Source organism: Zingiber officinale, chromosome 9B, assembly GCF_018446385.1.
Source record: "Zingiber officinale cultivar Zhangliang chromosome 9B, Zo_v1.1, whole genome shotgun sequence".
In the NCBI taxonomy this organism is placed as follows: domain Eukaryota; kingdom Viridiplantae; phylum Streptophyta; class Magnoliopsida; order Zingiberales; family Zingiberaceae; genus Zingiber; species Zingiber officinale.
In genome coordinates, this window is record NC_056003.1 from 223474 (window position 1) to 244867 (window position 21394).

The following is a 21394-nucleotide window of genomic DNA, read 5'->3' on the forward strand; positions in this document are numbered from 1 at the left end:
CTTAACTTCAAGGAAATACTTCCATCTTTAATGTGGTTGGCCTCGCTCACTTCCAAGTTTCATGATATGACCAATTATATATAAAACATGATAGAGATATAAAAAAGTAACTCCCCTACGTTTATGTTTCCTCCAAGAGCCCTTTTGCAACTACACCTTTTAACTAGATTACAGCAAGTAAACAGTTGCTTTGGTTTCAAGTTTGATATATATAATGACGGATGGAATCTACAGTGAGATAACCATCATCTCTAAAAATGATATTACACACAATCAATTATGTTTCACTTTTGCGTCCAATTTGGATACTCAATTATGTTTAGTTCTCAAGTTTAGGCCGCATTTAAATATATCTAAAGTTATGTAATGCTGCAGATACTTGCTTTGTTTATGGAACCCCACACAATTTGAACCAATTGAATTGATGGGGAAAAAATCTCTGGATTTGGCCCCGATTCAATCTAAAAAACTAATCAATTAGATGGCATACTGGTTCAAAGGCCACTTTAATTTTAAAAATATTACTCAATTCAGTTCGTCTCACGCCTATTGCAACATGGAAAACAAAAGAAAATCGAATTAATCAACATACCAACAAATTTAACCAACTATGTCTATTTCCAAGTAGTCACTTTGAATTACTGATATCCAACTACCAATTGCAAAGTGTTAAATAGCAATACAAGCTCTAGACTCCAGATCATCCCTGAGCTGGTATCAGTTTGGTGTGCTTTATTCTTGTTTGATCTTGTTTTTGCCAGAGTTAACACGTACCGAACACTCTAAAGCTTGGCTCTTTTAAGCTCTAACTTGCCTATGGTTCCTAGATGAACTTCATCGGGACCATCAGCAATCCGCAGAGTGCGAGCAGCAGCCCATAAATGTGCCAGAACAGTTTCTGACGATACACCAGCAGCTCCATGAACTTGGATCGCAAAGTCAAGCACCTTCAATGCCATATTTGGCGTTGATACCTGTCATGTTCCAAAAGCAAGATATTTAGAGCATCACTAACAGTGCTTATCTCGAACCACAGCGGACTAGTACAGTAGTCTACACAGCCTGAGACAAATCACTCACGCATATGCACTCAGTCAGGATTGAATGAGTGACTGGGAGGGATGAGGCCAGGCTTGCTAGAAAAACTGCCTGAAGGCTAAGTGCTCAGAAGCGAGTGACTTAACTATTCCCCCCCAAAACTAACTGTCCGTATTTCGAGCTTGTTAGAAAGGCAAAGCATCATCTTACCTTGGCCATAGCAATTATTTTTCGAGCTTCCTTGTTCCCAAAACGATCAAGATGATCAGCAGCTCCGAGAACAAGCAGCCTTGCTTTCTCCAATTCAATGCGACACTGCATCAGACAAGGATAGGCGTATAAAATCAGAGGGGTGCATTGATAAAATAAATATTTTAGGTATATTTTATCATTATGAAAATTATCCCTCATTTATTTTTCGTAACATTTCGAGGAACTAAACATAAAAAGAATAATTTGACATCTGTTCCATTCTATAACCCAGATACTTTTTAAAAATTTTAAACCTTTTCTATTCCACTTAAAATAGCCTCTATTACTCATCAATTCTATTGCATTAACCAAACACGCGTTTGTTTCCCCAACTACAAACAGATTATGGTCATAAAAGAAAGATATCATTTAGTCATGTTCAGTCATTCGCATCATTAATAATCAACCATAGTAGATTGAATACTGATAATATAACCCAACTAAAACTACTGAAACATGATATATACTAAGCATTAAGACAAAAATAAAAATCAAGTCAAATAACCTTGGCAAGGTCTGATAAAAATGATCCCTGTTCAGCTATTAACTTTCCAAAGACTCTCCTCTTGAGTGCTCTTTCAACTGCCATCTGCATACCACGTTCTGCAGCTCCTACAAGTCTCATGCAATGATGTAATCTGCCTGGTCCAAGTCTACCCTGAAAATATAGTGATGCTGAGATATCATGAAAAATGACACCTCATGTACCGAGTCATGGAAGATAAGACATACTTGGGCAATCTCAAATCCCCGGCCTTCCCCCAGAAGAATATTCTTCACAGGTACACGGACGTTTTCAAAAACTATTTCAGCATGGCCATGAGGTGCATCATCAAAACCAAAAACGAGCAAGGGTCTTTTTATGCACACCCCAGGAGTATTGACATCCACTAAGATCATTGATTGCTGCTTATGCAAAGCAGCAGAAAAATCCGTTTTTCCCTACATGTGGTGTTGAATTTCACACTAGTTATCGAAAACAGATTACTCATTCTAGTAATAAACAAAATAATTGGTTTTATTACTGAAACATACCATCACTATGAGGACTTTGCATCTAGGATCCATTGCTCCACTTGTCCACCACTTCTTTCCATTTATGATGTAGAAGTCGCCTTCCCTATGTCAAATTTGTAGAATGATCATCTCGACGTAAAAGAAGCACATTTAGCATCAGGTTGAATGAGTCTTATAAGATCCAATTATGATGAAACAAAGGTTTTAATAGTACAAAATGCCAGTACAATACTATTTTCAGTAGCATCCAAGCATTCTAGGCTAAAAATAGTATTATCAGGGTGCTTTATAGAAGTTACAACAACTATGCTTCTCACAGTGCTGACATGTACTATTGAAAAATTAATTTCTAATTTGCCACCGAGCTACTAAAAAGAACTAATCATAATTTTATAGTTCCAATTTTTCTAGGTAGCAAGGTAACTGATGACCATACTAAAAACCAGTAAAAAAATAACATGGCATGTGTTGGATAAACAACAAAAACAAAGATGTGCAGTCAACAGAAACTGGAAAGAAAATTATGAAAAAAAAAAATTGTAAATTGGAGAAAGCTCGACAGTAACACCAAACTATAGTAGATTATACATGTTCAAGGAGTGACTAAGATGAGTGAATCCTACCTAGTTATTGAGCATTCAATGTTGGTTGCATCAGAAGATGCAACTTGTGGCTCAGTCATTGCAAATCCGGATCGAATGTTTCCTTCTAGCAAGGGAATCAGCCATTCTTTTAGTTGCTCCTTGTTGCCATACCTCAACAAAACCTGAATGAAGATAATAATGTTGCAGAACATGCCCTTAATATTACATAGCAAAAAGAATCATAAATTGCAGATAACTACAAGCTATTATACCAAATTATCATTGCTGATTTCACTGTTGACTATAAGGAAATTAACGCAACTGTAACAGAAAATCCAGAAAATTGCAGATGAAAAACATCTTTTCTAACCTCTAACTTATTAATCACTCAGCTTAGCTACAGAACTTATATTTTGTAGAATTGTCCATCTCTTTTCAATCAATAGGTAGAGCAAAAGATTTGTTTTGTATTCAAATGATGACATATTTGCTAGGTTTGACATCATCTCCTAACAAGCCATAAGTTGAAGATCTGTTAGGGTATCCACACTCCACAAGTCCAGAATCAGACACAAATCTAAGTGTGTCCAATACAAAATTTCACTGAGATGAAAAACCATTCCGATACTCAATAATGATCTTATCAACATGTACAATAATGTTTGCTGATCTTCTAGGCTTAAAGATATTTTTTTCTTACTTCATCATCCATTACCCTGTGCACAATAAATAATGGAATGCAGCAGTTAGTCATGCTCAGCATAACCATCTATTAAAGCACATTGAACCTTATATACAATTTATTTTCTTTCCTTGTACCTTTTTTCATCAATCTTGGATTCTCAAAGCCTGTGGATGCAACGTAAATACAACTATACAGGCTTAAGCAACCCACCCTCTATTTACATGAATATTATAGCCTGGGATCCTCCATCTAAACTTCAAGTTGATCACCACCATGCAACTAAAAATAACAGATATTTAATATATATATAAAATTGGTGTCCTTAAAGAATATAACATGTCCTACATAATGATGTTTTCATGATTAATTAGTTAATACAGAACTAAAATACACAATGCAGAGTTATACTTAATAGCATATCTAAAAGATGTATGCATGTGTGGCTTGACACTAGGAAGAAGGTAAATATGGAATAGTAGATAGTTTATTAAAGAACAAAAGAAAATTGATGACTGTAACATAGATAAAGTAACAACATATATAGACATTATGTTACCTCCATATTTCCTGTGTCTGGTGCACCGCAGTTGAAAATCTGTGGTGCCCAAATCGAACGGCCCATAATCTCACACAGATATCCATACTCAAGGTTGGAAAGCCCAGCACCTAGTAAGTTGTTAGTCCAAACTCCACCAGAAACGTGCCCTTCTCCTTCAAGTATTTTTCTTGCTCTAGCAGCACTGTCAGCCTACAGATTTATCAATATGGCATGCAACAAAAACCAAATCAAACACCAACTGGAAAAGCAGGTAATCAAGTTACTGAACACAAACCATCAAGCTCATTCCCTTTCCATAAGAAACAAATTAAGATTGTGAATAAAAACAAGAAGATAAAACCTTACTGGAATCCATAAGTTCCAAAGGCCTTCCTGTTTGGCTAACCATTTTAGCTTTTCTTCTTCTGGATGAATCGTCCAACGGCTACTTGACTGTGCCATACTGTAAAACTCACTTTCCCTCGGGTATATCTGTTCTTGCAAAAACTTCAATAACTTCTTCCTGAGGTTCAAAACCTTTTGAGTGGGCATAAGTAGTCCTTGCACCATCATGGAATGTTGATTCTCATCTTCTAATGACACAGCTACGCTGGGATTCACAATTCCTGAACACGGTACACAGACAAACTTGTAGGCCTTTGCAAGAACTAGATCTAACCTAAATGGATCCAGAATACTAAACAATGCAAGTATGGTAAAAGTTTAATGGAACAAAGGAAAACACATATTTTACAGCTGGTTCCTGAATAGGGAGGCTAATCCACTTTTAATATATTTTTTTCACCAAATCAATACAAAGGAAAACACATGCTCTGATAAATATCAAGTAGCAAGTGGAAAATTTTTGACTAACAAGGTTCTTTTTCAAGTACAGCCGAAGGGAATTAGGGCCACAAGAACATGGCAAGAAGAAATACACTAGGAAAATTTTTAACGCAGAAGAAACGTGTCTGCCATGACACTATGTGCATGCCAAGGATCTCTTTGAAAGTGGGGAAGATGGTGCCCTGGGTAGATGACTTCAATGTTGACTGTTAGAAGACTTTGAACTGAAAGCAAAGGGCGTCGAGCGATCCTGCATGTCAAAAAAGAACGTAGAAGCAAAAAAACGTCTACAACAGGGCAATCGGGTCAAGGAGTGTCCCGACGCAAGCACTCCGACGCTCAAGTCAAATAGATGCTCGAGAGGAAAAGGAATGTAGTGAACAGTAGTAATGAACAGTGAGCTCTAAGTGCGTAATGTTGTGTACCTGCACCTTTAGGAGGAGACCCCTTATATAGTATTAATTTTCCTCTGTGCATAAATATCGATATATTTCCAACAACGGATCAACCATTCTGACACTCTGACATCTTTCCAAAAATAGACCCACCACCTCTGCGCTTTGTAGAGTAGAAGCTTCCACTGCACAAGGAATATTCCCTTGATTTTCTGACAACCGTTATACAAAATGCCAAAAAGGAACATATTCCCTTGATTCTGTGACAACTGTTACACAAAACGCCAAAAAGTAGCATTAGGTCGTTGGATTGGTGGGTCATTAATTTGCTTTGATGGTAGGTCGGTTGAGTCCTCTCTATCGTTCGATTGGACCTCATTCGCCTATGGGATCGGGTCGACTAAGGAATGGTGACCCTCTTGAGGACTCAACCTCTTTGCCCAGCCAAAAAGGAATGATGACCCTCTAAAGGACTCGACCTCCACTCGGGCAAAGAGTCTAGTCGGGCAGTTCACCTAGCATATCCAATCAGACCAAGAGGACTCGGCTCTGAATGACACTAATACATCTCGGAGTTCCATCGATCCTGGGGACTCGAGATCCGATCCGCTAGACCACTCAGCCGGTCCAATCGACCAGACCACTCAGTTGAGACAAATGATTATGCTAGCCCCGAATGTTGACCCCTCATTGACTTTAATCGCCACATCAGCCGACCTTCTTGACTTTAACCCCGACTTCAGGGGCCGCACATTATTCGGCATATCATAAGTCTCCTCTCTAAGTCTAGTCAAAGGAAGCTGCAAGCCCGACTGACTAGACACTTGTGTCTCTTGTTCTCCGATCGAACACTTGGTCCTGTTCCCTCACTTGGCTCGAGCTAACGTCACACTAGTGCCTTGAAAACAGGGCACGTCACTTACTATTAATGCTTAGTATAATGAGCACATATTTTTATCATAAGCATATTTACCGCCTTCCATCCCTAATAAATGTGACATGCATCTTTCCGCCACATGCACACGCCTGTGAAAAGAATATTTGAACAGGCTACTATTGTGATTTGATGTGACCTCTAACAATTCAAATTCAATGATCCCTCCCGATTAATCCTTTCTCCATCGCTCCCATGATCGGACGGCTGTAGGAGGCCACCACTAGGGTTTCATCTTCTTTGCCTTCTTCCTCACCTTCCATTACTGTCGTCGGTGACGGTTCAAGTTCTATCTTTCCATCGTAAGTTCATTTTCCTTCCCTTCTCCGTTCACTTTTCCTCCTCATGGCTACCACTCTTCCCACTGCTATCTACGATCTCTGGTGCACTTTCACCACCTCTGACTTCAACTACGAGGAAGTGAACCAGATGCGTCTTACTTATAATCTCCCCCAAGACCACCACATCATCATTCCACCTGGCTACAATTGTCTCAACCTTTCGCTTGCTGGCAACCTAACTTTCTTCAAGGACCAATTTTTGGTCGATCTTCGTTTTCCCTTACATCCCTTCTTCACCGAAATTTGTAACTACTTCCACATTCTACTCCAACCATTAGCCCCCAATTCCATTAGGTTACTATGTTGAGTCATCATCCTATTTCTCTTGAACCAGGTCCCCTTACACCCCGAATATTTCATTATTTTTATTATCCTAAGAAATTCGAGCCAAATGTTTTTATCCTTTAGGCCCAAACGTACGTCATTTTTTTCATTAAGACGTCCACTTCCAACAAAGGTTAGAAGTCCCATTACTTTTATATCCGACTGGTCCCTCTAGTAGCCTTCCCGACTGACTGACAAATGGAGTTGCCCCCGACTCCCAAGCTAGGAGTACTTTGATGGGAGCTGGTCTACCTCACCGTCTCCAGTCAGTTGTCCGGCATGAAGTTTAACATTCACAAACCGCTAGCAGAGGGTGTTATGTATATCTTCGGGTTTAGTCGTATCCGAGCCCAACTGTCTAACAGCTTTGGTGAGAAATTCAACCTCCCTTTACTATTGTATCTGATGCGGTGATGAGGGGCACACCCAGTGGAGGGTCATTGCCACGGTGGAAGTCAAAGTCAGGACGGTCAACGCCCCTGTACCATTGGCCGGTCGGGCGACCCACTCGCTCGACTGGGATAGAGAAGGTCCGATCCAACATCATCATAGCTCGGTTACATACCGAACTTCTGACGCTCAGAGAAGTGTGTCGGTGAGGCACACGCCGAGCGACCAGCCCCGCTCGGACTTACATCAAACCGCGGAGCGGAGCCAAGCGGAGCCAAGTGGAGCCACGACCAAGCAGATTACATGCAAAGCGGAGCTCGGGCAGTGAGTGGTTGGCCGACCGGCCATCCCACTCGACCCGAGAACGATAGCGTTCGGACGACTAATGGTTGGTCGAATGGCTCACCCGCTCGGCCCAGTAACGGACAAAAGGAGGATCTGCGATATCCTTCTGGGAGCCCGTGCCTTCAACAGATGGCATGGTCCTGGTCAGGCAGTGGATCATACGACGGAAGTTTCTGTAGGACCGTTGCGGCCGGCTAGAAGGGGGGTTGAATAACCCTGAAAAGATAAAAACAAAAACACCCTTCTCGAACTTTCAACAAAACACTTGCATAAAATAAATTGAACAGAAACTAAAGAAAGAGGCACAAGATATTTTTACTTGGTTATAGGAGTGTAAATGAGCCAAGCCGTTCGTGAGCTATTCGAAGCTCGATTCGATAAAAGCTCGTTTGAGCTCGTTTAATGAGGCTCGTTAAGATAAATAAACCAAGCTCAAGCTTCACAATATTCGGCTTGTTAGCTCGTGAACATGTTCATTAAGCTCATAAATCAAATTTTAAATAAAAATAATAATAGTTTTGATATTGAATTTATAAATTTTACACTTTACTTATGAAAAACATAGACAAATATATTAAATTTATTTATTAGAATAAAATTATAAATTTTAACAAGAATATTATAATTTTTTTAAAATATATAATTTAATTTTTAATGAATATTTAAATTTATAATTTATATTTATTAAGCTCGTTTAGACTCGATAAAAGCTCGAATAAGCTCGTGAGCCATGAATATATTCGTTAAATAAAGCTCGAGCTCGGCTCGATTATAAACGAGCCAAACTCAAGCATCCAAGAGTTCGGCTCGGCTCGATTACACTCCTACTTGGTTACAACCAAGGAGGTTGCTAATCCAAGGAATGTCGCACTAGTATCTCCTTCAAGCGGAGAATCCTCTTACAGCAGTGAAAGCGCAAAACAAGGAAGCTAATCTAAAACTGAAGCGTACAAGCGTTGGAAATGAATTTCTCTGAGTTGTTTTAAGCTTCTGGACCAAGGCTATATTTATAGCCTTGGTCGGGGCGCCTGGAAGGGTTCCGGGGGCCCTCTTAAAGATTTAACCTTCTGCAGTCAAATTCCTATTCCTGACTATTATAAAGATTCAAAAAGGAAGTATGGAATCAGAAAATCCACTACATATAAAGGTAAACCTCATCAATCCCATGCACGAATTGAAAAGAAGAAGCATCTAATAAGAAACAAGAAATGCAAATGCTTCCTTTGTGGAGAAGAAGGACATTTTGCGAGAGACTGCCCGAAGGAATACAAAAATGTAAAAAGAGTAGCTTTATTTGAAGGACTGGAATTACCAGATGACTATGAAATTCTTTCTGTTAATGAAAGTGAAGATCAATCAGATGCTATATATAGTATCTCAGAAGGCGAGGACCATCAGGTTAATTCTATCCTTAACTCAGAATTCCTTTGTGTTTTTATAGAAAACACCAATTCATATATGATAGGAAAATCTGGGGGATGACAACCAATGGTAAAAATACCGAAAGCTCAACATGATTGTAATCATGTTTGGGAAATCAATGGAGAAATAAATGCTCCATACCTAAGGTGTACCTGTTGTAAAAGAGAAACTATGAAGAAACACCGGATGCACTGCAGCTTATGCCATATCACATCTTGTGGAATGTGTACCAAGAACTACTTCGATATGACAATCCCTGTTGAAAGGTCTGTTCCTATACCCTTTATTCCAAATAATCTGATACAGGAACAACAAAATTACATAGCATGGGCTAAAACAGAGATAGAAAGATTGAAGCAAGAAATATCAAGAATTGAGTCTCTTGCGGAACATCAGCAAAATATCCTCCTGCAAGAATTTAATGAAAAAAATGAGAAGATCATCAGAATAGCAAGTGCTGATAAGCTGGAAGTTGATGCCGAAAATGAAGAACTTCGTTTAAAAAATGATGCCTTAGAACTGGAAAATTTAGACCTTAAAAGAAGACTTCAAAAGATTAATGAAGAGGCACTCGGAGATCATGAGGAAGACGAGGAAATAAATGTTTTTATTGACTCTGGAAGAGAAAATGTATTTTCAGTAGAAGAAGCACAACAACCCAGGATAAAGAGTAATGGATTATTTAATCTCACAGTTGAACTAGACATCCCAGGAGTTGATAAATTCAGAGTTAATGCAATTTTAGATACTGGGGCTACAACTTGTTGCATTGATCAGGTATCCATACCTCCCTCGGCTATTGAAGATAACACTTTTATTGTGAATTTCAGCGGAATTAATTCAAAGACTACAGCCAATAAAAAGCTGAAGTATGGAGCTATGCGAATAGGGGAACATTGCTTCCGGATACCGTACACATATGCATTCCCTCTTACTCTTGGAGGTAACATAACAATGATTTTGGGATGTAACTTTATCAGGGCTATGCACGGGGGAGTAAGAATTGAAGGAGATGAAGTAACATTCTACAAGAATGTGACTACAATCAAGACTCAGCAGACCGTTCCTATAGCCCCCTCAATTGAAGAATTAGAGGTAGAAGAAGAAGAATATAACCAAATTCAAGAACAGGTATGCACATGGAATCCCAGTCAAGGTTTGAAGAATTTTATCAAAGAACTAACTGATATAGGATATATTGGGGACGATCCTATGAAATATTGGGCTTCTAACAAGATACTTTGCAGATTAGACTTAAAGAATCCTGATCTTGTTGTTGAAGACAGACCCCTCAAGCATGTGACACCTAAAATGCAAGACTCTTTTCAAAAGCATGTAAGTGCACTATTAAAACTGAAGGTTATAAAGCCCAGTAGTAGCAAGCACAGAACAACTGCAATTATAGTATACTCTAGCACCACTATTGATCCGCAGACAGGACAAGAAAAGAAAGGTAAAGAACGCATGGTATTCAATTACAAGAGACTCAACGACAATACTCATAAAGATCAGTATAGTCTGCCTGACATAAATACAATTATTCAGAGGGTTGGAAGAAGTAAAATTTATTCCAAATTTGATTTGAAAAGCGACTTCCATCAAGTGGCAATGAGTCCGGAATCCATCCCATGGACAGCTTTCTGGGTACCAGATGGATTATATGAATGGTTGGTCATGCCTTTTAGCTTGAAAAATGCCCCTGCAGTCTTCCAGCGAAAAATGGACTTTTGTTTCAAAGGTACTGGAAAGTTTATAGCAGTATATATTGATGATATTTTAGTTTTCTCAGAAAATGAAGAAGAACATCAAGATCATCTCAAGGTACTTTTGAATATTTGCAAGAAAAATGGACTTATACTCAGTCCTACAAAAATGAAGATTGGAAGTCCCACGGTGGAATTCTTGGGAGCAACAATTGGACAATCTAAAATAAAGCTCCAACCTCATATTATTTCAAAGGTTGCAGATTTTAAAGAAGAAGAATTAAAGACAACAAAGGGATTAAGGTCATGGTTGGGTCTTCTCAATTATGCTCGTGCCTATATCCCTAACCTGGGGAAAATGCTTGGCCCTTTATATTCAAAAACATCACCGACAGGGGAAAGACGAATGAATTCCCAGGACTGGTCCTTGGTTAGGCAAATAAAGAAAGTAGTCCAAAACCTTCCAGAGCTCAACATTCCCCCAGTATCATGCTATGTTATTATTGAGGCAGATGGGTGCATGGAAGGATGGGGAGGAATCCTTAAATGGAAACCTCACAAATTTGACCCCAAAACATCTGAGCTGATTAGTGCTTATGCGAGTGGCAAATTCTCTCCTCCAAAATCAACCATTGATGCCGAGATACATGCAGTAATGAACAACCTCAACAATTTCAAAATATATTATCTTGATAAAGAGGAGGTTTTAATAAGAACTGATTGTCAGGCGATTATCAATTTCTTTAATAAATCAGCCCAGAATAAACCTTCTAGAGTCCGATGGGTGGCTTTCACTGACTTCATCACTGGGCTAGGGATTGATGTTCAATTCCAGCATATTGAAGGTAAAGATAATACCCTCGCTAACGCCCTATCTCGACTTGTTTGCTCTATTACAGGACCATGGACGCCTCAAGAAAAAGACTGTTCAGTCTTAGCTCAAGTAGAGGAAGCATTAATACAGCTGAAGAAGAAGCCCGATACCAAGGCATCCCAACACCTGAAGGACCTTATCAACTGCTGGACCAATATGAGGAACTCAGCAGAGGCAGAAGCCCAAGCCCAAGGATCTTTGGGCCACAAGAAAAAGATCTCAGAGCCCATCTTGAAGACATTGAGTGGACGGCATCACGCCACGTCCTCAACAGTATATGGGAACTCAAGCTTATCAATGATGCCAAGAAAGCAGATTTTGAATATCGAGGACAACTCAAAGGTGGCCTCTACTTTAAAAATTCCCTCCCGGAAGTGACAAAAGCTAGAGATGAATTATTGGACCTCTTTATTAAAGCTCAGAACATCTTGCAACGTGTAAGAGACGCACCACCGTAAAGAAGCATAGTGGACCCCAAAATCCAAAAACTCAGATATCCAAATCTTACTCTTTAAAGATATTTTGGACTGAGCCTCGGGGAGCCGTCCATCTGTCCTAAGAGATAAGAATGACTCTAGCTTTCTCTTAATAATTAAACTAGCCTGAGCTGTAAAAGGACTAGAACTCTTGGTTGGCCGCTCTGCACCTCCCTTGCTTGTACCTATAACACGCCTCCCTTGCTTGTACCTATAACACTCTTGAGTGCTATGAGTTCTCGTGATAAGTGTAGAAAGGCTGGACCCATTGCCGGGACTCGGCGAACAGTACCCAATCGACTTCCACATGTTGTCCAGCATTAGGCCTCTGCTCGTGATGATGCGACTGGGTCCCGCTCAGAGTCCTTTTGTGGAAGAGGCGGGAGAGGAGCACGGTGTTCAGAGGCAGGGACAAGAGCAGGTGCTGCTATCTCCTCCTTCCGAGCGAACTAAGCCTCCTCCACATTGATGTACTTGGTCGCCTTTCCAAGCAAATGGTTGAAAGCTCTAGGGGCTTTGTGGTCAGGGACCATAAGAAGTCCCTATCTATGAGCCCTTAAGAGCAGTCACTCACTAGAATCTCTGGAGTGACCGAAAGAACATTCATGGCCACTTGGTTGAACCGTTTGATGTATGCCCTCAGCATCTCCTTAGATCCTTTCTTGAGGGGAAATAAACTTAGCATGGTCTTGTGGTATCGACGGTTGTTGGCGAAGTGGTGGAGGAATGTCTTGCAAAATTCCTTGAAGAAACAATGGAGTTGGCAGAAGTCAGTTGAACCATCTTTGTGCCGAGCCGATTTGACGTCATCCGTGTATTGATGGAGGATAGCTACATTTTTAAATGAGTAGATGATCTTCCAAGTTAGTCGCTCCTCCATACTCTCCAATTGTTAAGGGTCGAAAACGGCCTGACGATTTGTCCTTGAATATTTCCTAAGAGAACGACATACTTGCCCGCTCAGGGGAGCTGCTCACCATCAGAGCTTTCCCCTTCCAAATATCTTGAGCAAGTGCATCTCCAGAAGATAATCCTTGGGGCCTCTCCGCTCAACCCATATCATCAAAGGGCGTGTAAAACAATGCTCGATAATATGCGAGCGGGGATGGAGGCACGGGTGGAAGGCTGATTGGCTGTACAGGTGCTTGCATGAAGCCGACCGGAGGAGGAATCAATTGGAACTCCGTCGGCCCTTCCACTCGAGTCCCTCGCTCGGTGTGGGGGCCCGTCATCGGTACAGTTGGGTCGTTTGGCAAAGGACACCCCTGGTTGCTGCTTCTTGTTGTTGCATCAACTTCTGCGCTCGAGCGATCACTAGCAATTCCAAATCTTCTTGCGACAAAGTAACTATGGTGAATCGTCTAGTCTCTTCCATCTTCACGTTTCAAATTCAGGCAAAGTTTCCACAGACGACGCTAAATTTGATCCTGTCTGAAAGCGGGGAAGATAGTGCGCTGGGTAAGTGGCTTCAATGTTAATCATGAGAAGACTTTGAGCTGGAAGCAGAGGGTGTCGAGCGATCCTGTGTATCAAAAAAACATAGAAGCATTAAAACATCAGCAACCGGGCCACGGAGGGGTCCCAGTACAAACACTCTGATGCTCAAGTCAAATAGGCGCTCGAGAGGAAAAGGAATGAAGTGAATAGTAGTAATGAATAGTGGGCTCTGAGTGCAAAATGTTATGTATCTGTGCCTTTAAGAAGAGACCCCTTATATAGTGTTAATTTTCCTCTGTACACGAATATCAATGTATTTCCAAAAAATGACAGACCATTCTGACACTCTGACATCTTTTCAAAAATAGACCCACCACCTCTGCGTTTTGCAGGGTAGAAGTTTCCATCATAAAGACTGTACAGGGAATATTCCCTTGATTCTCTAATAACCGTTACACAAAATGTCAAAAAGGAATATTAGGTCGTTGAGTTGGTGGGCCATTAATATGCTTTGATGGTAGGTGGATCGAGTCCTCTCTATCGTTCGATTGGACCTCGTTCGTCGATGGGGTCAGGTCGGCTAAGGAATGGTGACCCTCTCAAGGACTTAGCCTCCGCTAAGCCAAAGAGTCTGGTCGGGCCATTCGCCTAGCATTTCAATCAGACGAAGAGGATTCGACTCTGAATAACACTAATACAGCTCGGGGTTCCATCGATCCTGGGGAAATCGGGATCCGATCGGACCAGAGGTCCAATCGGCTAGACCACTCAGTCGGTTCAATCGGGTAGACCACTTGACCCGATCGGCTAGACCACTAGACATATGACCATGCTAGCCCCAAGTGTTGGCCCCTCCTTGACTTTGACTGCCACATCAGCCGGCCTTCTGGACTTTGACCCTAACACTTTGGGGGCCCACATTATTCGCCGTATCATCTCCCATACTACAACCGAGCAATTCATTATAACATAGTTCTGCCAGTAATGGCCTATGGGAATAAATAGGACTTCAAACTTCTTCACGCGAACTAAACAGTGCATTTTTTAGTCAGGATGAACTAGAAATTCTCCTTTGTTGTGGTCCTTCCAAGAGTCTGAATGCACTCTTGGGATTAGATGCATGGCACTCAGAAGCCAGTACTGGCCCTCATGTGCACACTCTCAAAATTATGTTCATGGCTGTACCTCCATCACACTTCAATAAACAAACCTTCCACAATCCCACTTCAATTGCCCCTCAATCATCTATACCAAACTCTATCCTAAATTCTCATTTGTAGAACTCCAAGCAACCCATACTGAAGGAACTCCTTGAAACCTAATCTGAAAGTCGAAACACATGGCTTACTTCCTTAGTAAAGGTATATGGCACCATCCCACCCCCTGTGTGATTGGTTGGTGCCACATTCAAGCTTAACCATAAAACAAATAAAGTTTTGATGTTGAATTAGCACTTTAGAATAAAATGTGGTTAAGAGGATATAGCATTCCTTCAAATAAAGAGAGACTTGGAAAAAAATCATCACAACAAGATTACCGCAAGAAGAGATATCAGGAAGAACAGATTCTCGATTAATAAATTCCAATGCAGCATCAATTAAGACATTGACTAGCTTTCCAGAATTCTGAGCTCGCTCACCACCTGAAGCATTACCCTGCATATCTGAAACTATTACACAACTAAAAACAAATTTCTAAGTAATTTTTTCTGATCTTAATACCTGAATCCACCTATGGTATACACCTGCAAAAATTGATGCGCCACGGAACAAAGAAAAGGCAATATAGAATTTCCATTCACGAACAGGCCAAGGCCTTCCCTGAAGATCATTGAATTTATGCAAGAGATAAAACAAACATGATGAATAAAATTGAAACTGAAATTATGGAAAATATAGGGAAAAAAAGAGAGTCAAGGTACTACTTACAGCTGCAGAACAATATAATGCCAGGTATTCTACCAGGGACGGAATACCTTCTGGAATACCGCTAGTCTCCAGTCCTTCATATGATTTGTGTTCGCCAAGTTCAGCAAAATCAAGAATATAATGCTGAAAAAAATTCAAAGAATTAACTACGATTTGAATAAACCAATCATGTTTGAAGCTAGTAAATGAGCTTTTCAATATATTTCCCAAGTCACAAGTAGTTTTCCTGCACTGAGTCATGCAACGGGACTGTTATCAAGCAACTCTCCATCTTCTCCACCATCTCTGACAAACTCTAATAAATCATGGATGCTCCCTCAGTACAGGAACTTCCTTGCAACCCTCAGAAAGTGCCTTGCATCATCGATCTTCGGTCACATTATGCCACCCCCTCAAACTAAAGTTGCTCCATATTCCATTGACAATTTCCTCTATCATCAGTTTATTTCTCTATTAATTGTATAAATATAGAGACCTAATTTCTCTCTCCTTATTCTCAAGTATATTTTTTCCTATTGTATTTTAATCTTTGATGTTAATGAATCCTTTCTCTCACTTTGTTTGACATTTCCTCCTCCAAGGCATGTCTACTTGAGTAAAGGAAAAGAGAAAAGAAACGACCAGTGCTAGGGAAGGGAAGAGGGGAGAGAAGGGAGAGGAAAGGAGTTTCCTTTATGTTGCCTACTTGAGAAGAGAGGAAAGAAGGCGAATGAAAAAGAATGGCAAGTTTAGACATTTAATTTCGTTAGATATACAAAGTTAAACAGTCTTTTCACCACTTTTCAATGCTTCCATGCCTCTTTCATCCTATTTTGGCCAGAACCAAAAGTGAGGAAAGGGCATCCAAATTGCCCCTTATTTCCCTTTTTCTTCTACTTTAGTAGGCAACAGATTATTGATTTCTTCGTACTTTCCCCCTTGTTAGGCTCCTTTTCTCAAAAGTAGGCATGCCTTTACCTTCCTTTAAAATGACTTAGATTCTACAAAATGTCATTCCTTTTTTGATCTCCTTTTTTTCTCTATTATAACAAAGTAGGAGCTAATCTGCTAATCATTTTTTTAACCATCTTCATCATGCGTCATCCACCCATTTATGTTGCCATACTTAACCTTAATCCATGAAAACTTTGGAATCTTATGGTATGTTTAACATGAGATACTAAGAAAGGAAAATGTGCTCCCAATTACATGAACTACTTTCATCAGAACTATCATATTAATGTACCACATTCATCAACGTCATCAAGTCATGCTAGTCCCAATTAAAATAGTATCATATTAGCCTACTAAATTTTTTTCACTGATATGATTTCCTTGCAATTATTATCTTTGTTCACCTATATAAAATGCCTTGAAAAATTACATCATAATCACAAAAACTACTAGCTAAAAATCATTTTCACTAAAACCAAAAAAAATAAAGTATTTAACACAGTAAAGTTAAACAATTAGCTAGCGATACATAAAAAAAAAGAAGAATACATAGCTAACAGACAGTTTAAACAATTTGTTCAAATATGTTCAGGAGGGTAGAGACAAGTGGAGGATTATTACCATGGCACTGTGTGCAACATCGCACATTTGATTCCCTAAAGTTGATAGTTCCCAGTCAAGAATGCCAATTACTTGATCCTGTAATATAAAGTAAGGCAAGGGGAAAAAAATAATTCATACATTAGAGGTCAATGAACATTTATTTGTTGCCACACGGTAGTATCTCATTTGGTACAAATTTTATGAATTCAAAGTTCAAACTCAATTATGTACAATCTGATTAAAAAACTATGGGAATTATATCGCTAGTTGTGTTGAGATATGAAAAAAAAATTCCCTCTATGCATAACGACATAGATATGAGTACTCATTTAGCATCATAATAAAGCATACCAAATTGGGCACCATAAATTAGCATCATAATAAAGCATACCAAATTGGGCACCATAAATTAGCATCATTAAAATCATCAAGTTGTTAGTTTCTAACTTTTTGGGACTGGCTATGATGGCGTACTCCATTTAATTCTGAGTATTAACTACTAATATCCATATCTCTCATATCACTCCTAAATAGAGCTTCTTTGGTCTCACTACTCTTTACACCTTGAGCTCCAATCAATTCAACATGTCTAGCTATAAATCTATTGGTTATCTTTGTAAATATTCGTCTAGTCTCAACTTATTATCTCTCATTTGATCATCTATCTGAATTGCCCTAACATACAAGTAGATAAATCATTATTGAGCAAGCAAATGTGATCACCTGGGTTCATTTAACCATCAATATAGATTGGCCAATTGCAAGGTGTTTATAGGTTGTCAATGCATCTCGTTTTATATCATTGTAAACATAAAATTCACTAGTTTATAACTTTGCAATCAATGCCCCCTCCAAAATCCTTTTTCAAAAAGTGCAAACAATCTTAAATTTAGGATTTCTTCATTACTTTAGTATCATCACATTAATCAAACATATCAAATGACATCACAATCAAATTTATCAAATAGGATTTGCAATTTAAATCGTTGAAATTAAGTAGCTAATTGAATAATCGAAATATATTTCAGAAAACCTGAAAGACACCAAATATAGCTGAGTGGCATTAAATGTAGGAACCTTGATAGGATGAAAAACAAGATTATCGATTCGATAGTCCCCATGTACAATCCCAGTGCCTGATGGACCCAAAGAATCTTCAGCTGGGATATTTTTTCTGAGCCAAACGATCAGATCTAACATTTTTGGATTCCGTTCAGGTTTCCCTTGACCAGTAGAAGACAGATATTGCTTTGCCCATCTTTCTACCTGAAAGACAAAAAATGATTTTGCATTTTTTTCAGATTTTCTCTGCTTCTGATTCATGTAGCTCAGTTTAACATCAAATTTCAATATAAAATTTGAAAATGTAAAAACAATATATTGAGAGATGAAACAGTATAGTAGTTGGATCAATGGAGCAAAAAAATTACTCAAAGCAAGAAAAAAAAATATTAAGATGGTATATGAAGAGGAGCCTTGGCACAACAGTAAAGTTGTTATCGTGTGACGTGGTAATCACGGATTCAGGTCATGGAAATAGCCTCTTTCAATGCAGGTTAAGGTTGCGTGCAATAGACTCTTCCCCGACACCCCACGTTGACAGGAGTTTCGTGCACCGGACTGCCTTTTATATAAGGTGAACGATTAGCACAACTGATTGTGATACCATCCATGTACTGTACATCACTCATGTCAAATAGGACTCTAAAAGTTAATCCTCTAGACATTTTAAAAACTTGTTGAGTTTGATTAGAAGAGTAATTATTAAAATAACTGGAAGTACTATTAGGAACAGAAAAGTAAATCTATAGTTTATGTTTTTGACATTATCAATCATGTGGATGGGCAGAATTGATTTTCCATGCTGAACATATGAATGGATCTACTTATATGAGGCCATTTTTCCTAATGAAACTGGCAGGAATTGAACAAAAGAAACAATACTACAATTATATATTAAGTTGGTGACCATTATATCCCCAAAGCTTAAACTATTAGGAAAAAATTTCTTACAGTTCTGTATTCTTAACAAATAGTATCTGTTCTATTTTGTTCAAAGCAAGAGTTAGAAAACAAACAATAATGTACATTTTTAGACCATAAATTTGTTGTGAGTTTGCATATATACTCACAGAAAGTATTAGTGATTAGTTCTAGTTTTCCAGATTAAAAAAAAATTAAAATTAACTTATAATACCTGCCTCCTACAGTAGTTTTCTCGCCTTCCAAACTTTTGCAAGCCAATAGCATCCACATCAACTTTGTGCAAAGAAGCTAGAGTTTTTGCAGTTGCTTCATAAATAAGCCTCCTCCTATCTGGACTCAGTCCCTGACCATAAAACATTGCAGCTTGTTCCAAATTAATTCAAAAAGAAAGAAAAAAAAATCACAAAAGAGACAAAAATTACTGTTTCCCCTAACCAAAGTCCCCTATCATTTGCAGCACCTAAGTGTTACATTTGTTGATGCATTAGATGAAGTAAGAAGCTATAGTTCATTATTTAACAGAAAATGTACTATATTGAATCATCTGAATACCACATCAGCATAGAATAAGAATCTTGCAATCTTACAGGCAACTTGGTATCCAAGAAAATTCGCCCTTCCAGATACTCCATAATGTAGAAAGATGTTCCAATTATGTTTTCATCAGTGCACAAACAAAAGACTTTTGGAACTGAAACATCTGTGTTGACTCCTAAAGCCTTCAGAATCTGTACAAAAATCAAAAAAGATGAATTGATGAAAATTATTAGGCAATATTTGAAGGGAAGCATAACTAAGAAGGCTGCATAATGCTAAAATAGAATTCCCTATGTTGTGGGAAACAGTCAAACAGATCAAGACGTCATTTATCTGTTTAATCCTAAAAACTGACAAGGAAAAAAAACAACAAATTACAAGCATCTATTGTAAAAGTTTCCTGGTCCATTCAACTCAAACTAAGAGTTATTTTAAAACAGTTTTGGAGATAAATAGAGGCTTGTGGCATTCCCATATGATCTAAGTAACTACAGAAACTGTGAATTTCCAAAATAAAATGGGAGTTAGAAGTCATTCAGCTAAAAACTGCTTTTAACTTGACCTTCTTCGTATAATTAAAAAATCATGCTATAATTGATTGCACCAAGTTAAAAATAAGTTAAATGGCTCTTGTTCATGTGCCAACAGATGTCAGCGGCAAATGCACACCTATTCAGATGTGTGAACTCCCCTCGGAGGAGATTTATAACGAACCCCCTAGCAAGATGAGTTTGTTCAGAAATCCAATTGGCTCATGCAATCCCATGCTGAGGCAGCTTGCCAATCTTGAACGGTGATGGAACTACAGGAAATAACTTGTTCCCATGGCAAAGTTCTATCCTTCACAACTGATGGTGTACTACTAGGCCAGCAAAACAACATTTTTCTCACAATGAGACATGGTATACACTCACGACAGTGTGGACGGACTCCCTGCAAAGGAAATTCTTTCTCTAACCCCATAACTAGATAAGTTTGTCCAGAAATCCAATTTGTGGATGCAATCCCATCTGACAAAACTTGTCAATCTGGAACGATGATGGAATTACGAGAAATAACTCATCGCTATGGCAAAGTTCTGTCCGTCTCTGTTGTTGGCATGTTACATGGCAAAACAACAACATTTTTCTTATAATAACAAACCTGGTATTCCCTCTCGACGGCGTGGGCGGAATCGAGGAGTATCCCAGGAGGCTTCTTCCGCAGTACGTAGCGCTGGACGGCCCCGTCCAATGAGCCAACCTCCAAACAATAAGTAGGATTGGACTGACCGTGGCCAAACTGAGAGACGCTAAACCTAGCCGGAGATTGGGGAAAGCCATCCACGTTGGAGATGGCGTAACGAATCAGCGCATCCTCGTCGAGGCGGTCGGAAGCCTTAACCGGCCGGAGGAGTTCCGACGTGAAGATCACCATCGCGGTGTCGCAATCGGAGGTCGAGAGAGAAAGAGAGTAGTTTTGACAAGGAACCGGAGCACTGGACGGGTCAAGCAAGAAGTCCAAGGATCCTTATAGCCGGATTTACTGGCAAGTGTCTATCTACCCACAGAGCAAGGCAGTAATACTCTGTTTATCCGGAGGCCTGGATTGAGGAAGGAAACAGACGCTTTCCTAGCATGGTCCGTCAGATATTTTTTAAAAAAAATAAATAAATGAAAATACAAAAAAATATTATAATTTTTTCTGAATTTAAAAAATAATTCTAATTTTTATAATGTATGTTTATCTAAATACTTTTACAGACTGATCATTATTTTTATTTAGAAGACGACAAAGTTAATGTAATAATTAATAATAGATATTTTC

At 39.1% G+C, this 21394-nt stretch overlaps 1 protein-coding gene across 2 annotated transcripts; it reads right to left on the minus strand.

Moving 5' to 3' along the window:
* Positions 1 to 559: 559 nt before the first annotated feature.
* Positions 560 to 21118, minus strand: LOC122025281 (probable acyl-CoA dehydrogenase IBR3). Of its 2 annotated transcripts, none has more exons than XM_042584060.1 (16): positions 20732 to 21118; positions 19639 to 19779; positions 19263 to 19394; positions 18143 to 18331; positions 17084 to 17161; positions 15530 to 15652; positions 15323 to 15421; positions 15139 to 15256; positions 4481 to 4740; positions 4133 to 4324; positions 2931 to 3073; positions 2326 to 2410; positions 2023 to 2232; positions 1796 to 1948; positions 1249 to 1353; positions 560 to 974 (listed from the first exon to the last, which is right to left on the minus strand). In XM_042584060.1, exons 1-16 carry the CDS (start codon positions 21002 to 21004, stop codon positions 783 to 785), a joined length of 2493 nt encoding a protein of 830 aa, XP_042439994.1. In that variant the 5' UTR covers positions 21005 to 21118; the 3' UTR covers positions 560 to 782. The 2 variants fall into 2 exon arrangements, with proteins under 2 accessions (XP_042439994.1, XP_042439995.1); XM_042584061.1 differs by lacking the exon at positions 20732 to 21118 and adding an exon at positions 20258 to 20527.
* Between the last annotated feature and the right edge of the window lie 276 nt (positions 21119 to 21394).

Coding starts and splice junctions, on each gene's coding strand:
- LOC122025281 (XM_042584060.1), bottom strand. CDS start 21,004: ATGGTGATCTTCACGTCGGAACTCCTCCGGCCGGTTAAGGCTTCCGAC. Junction 19,780..20,731: donor CCGTCGAGAGGGAATACCAG/GTTTGTTATTAT, acceptor ATTTTTGTACAG/ATTCTGAAGGCTTTAGGAGT. Junction 975..1,248: donor AAATAATTGCTATGGCCAAG/GTAAGATGATGC, acceptor GGAACATGACAG/GTATCAACGCCAAATATGGC.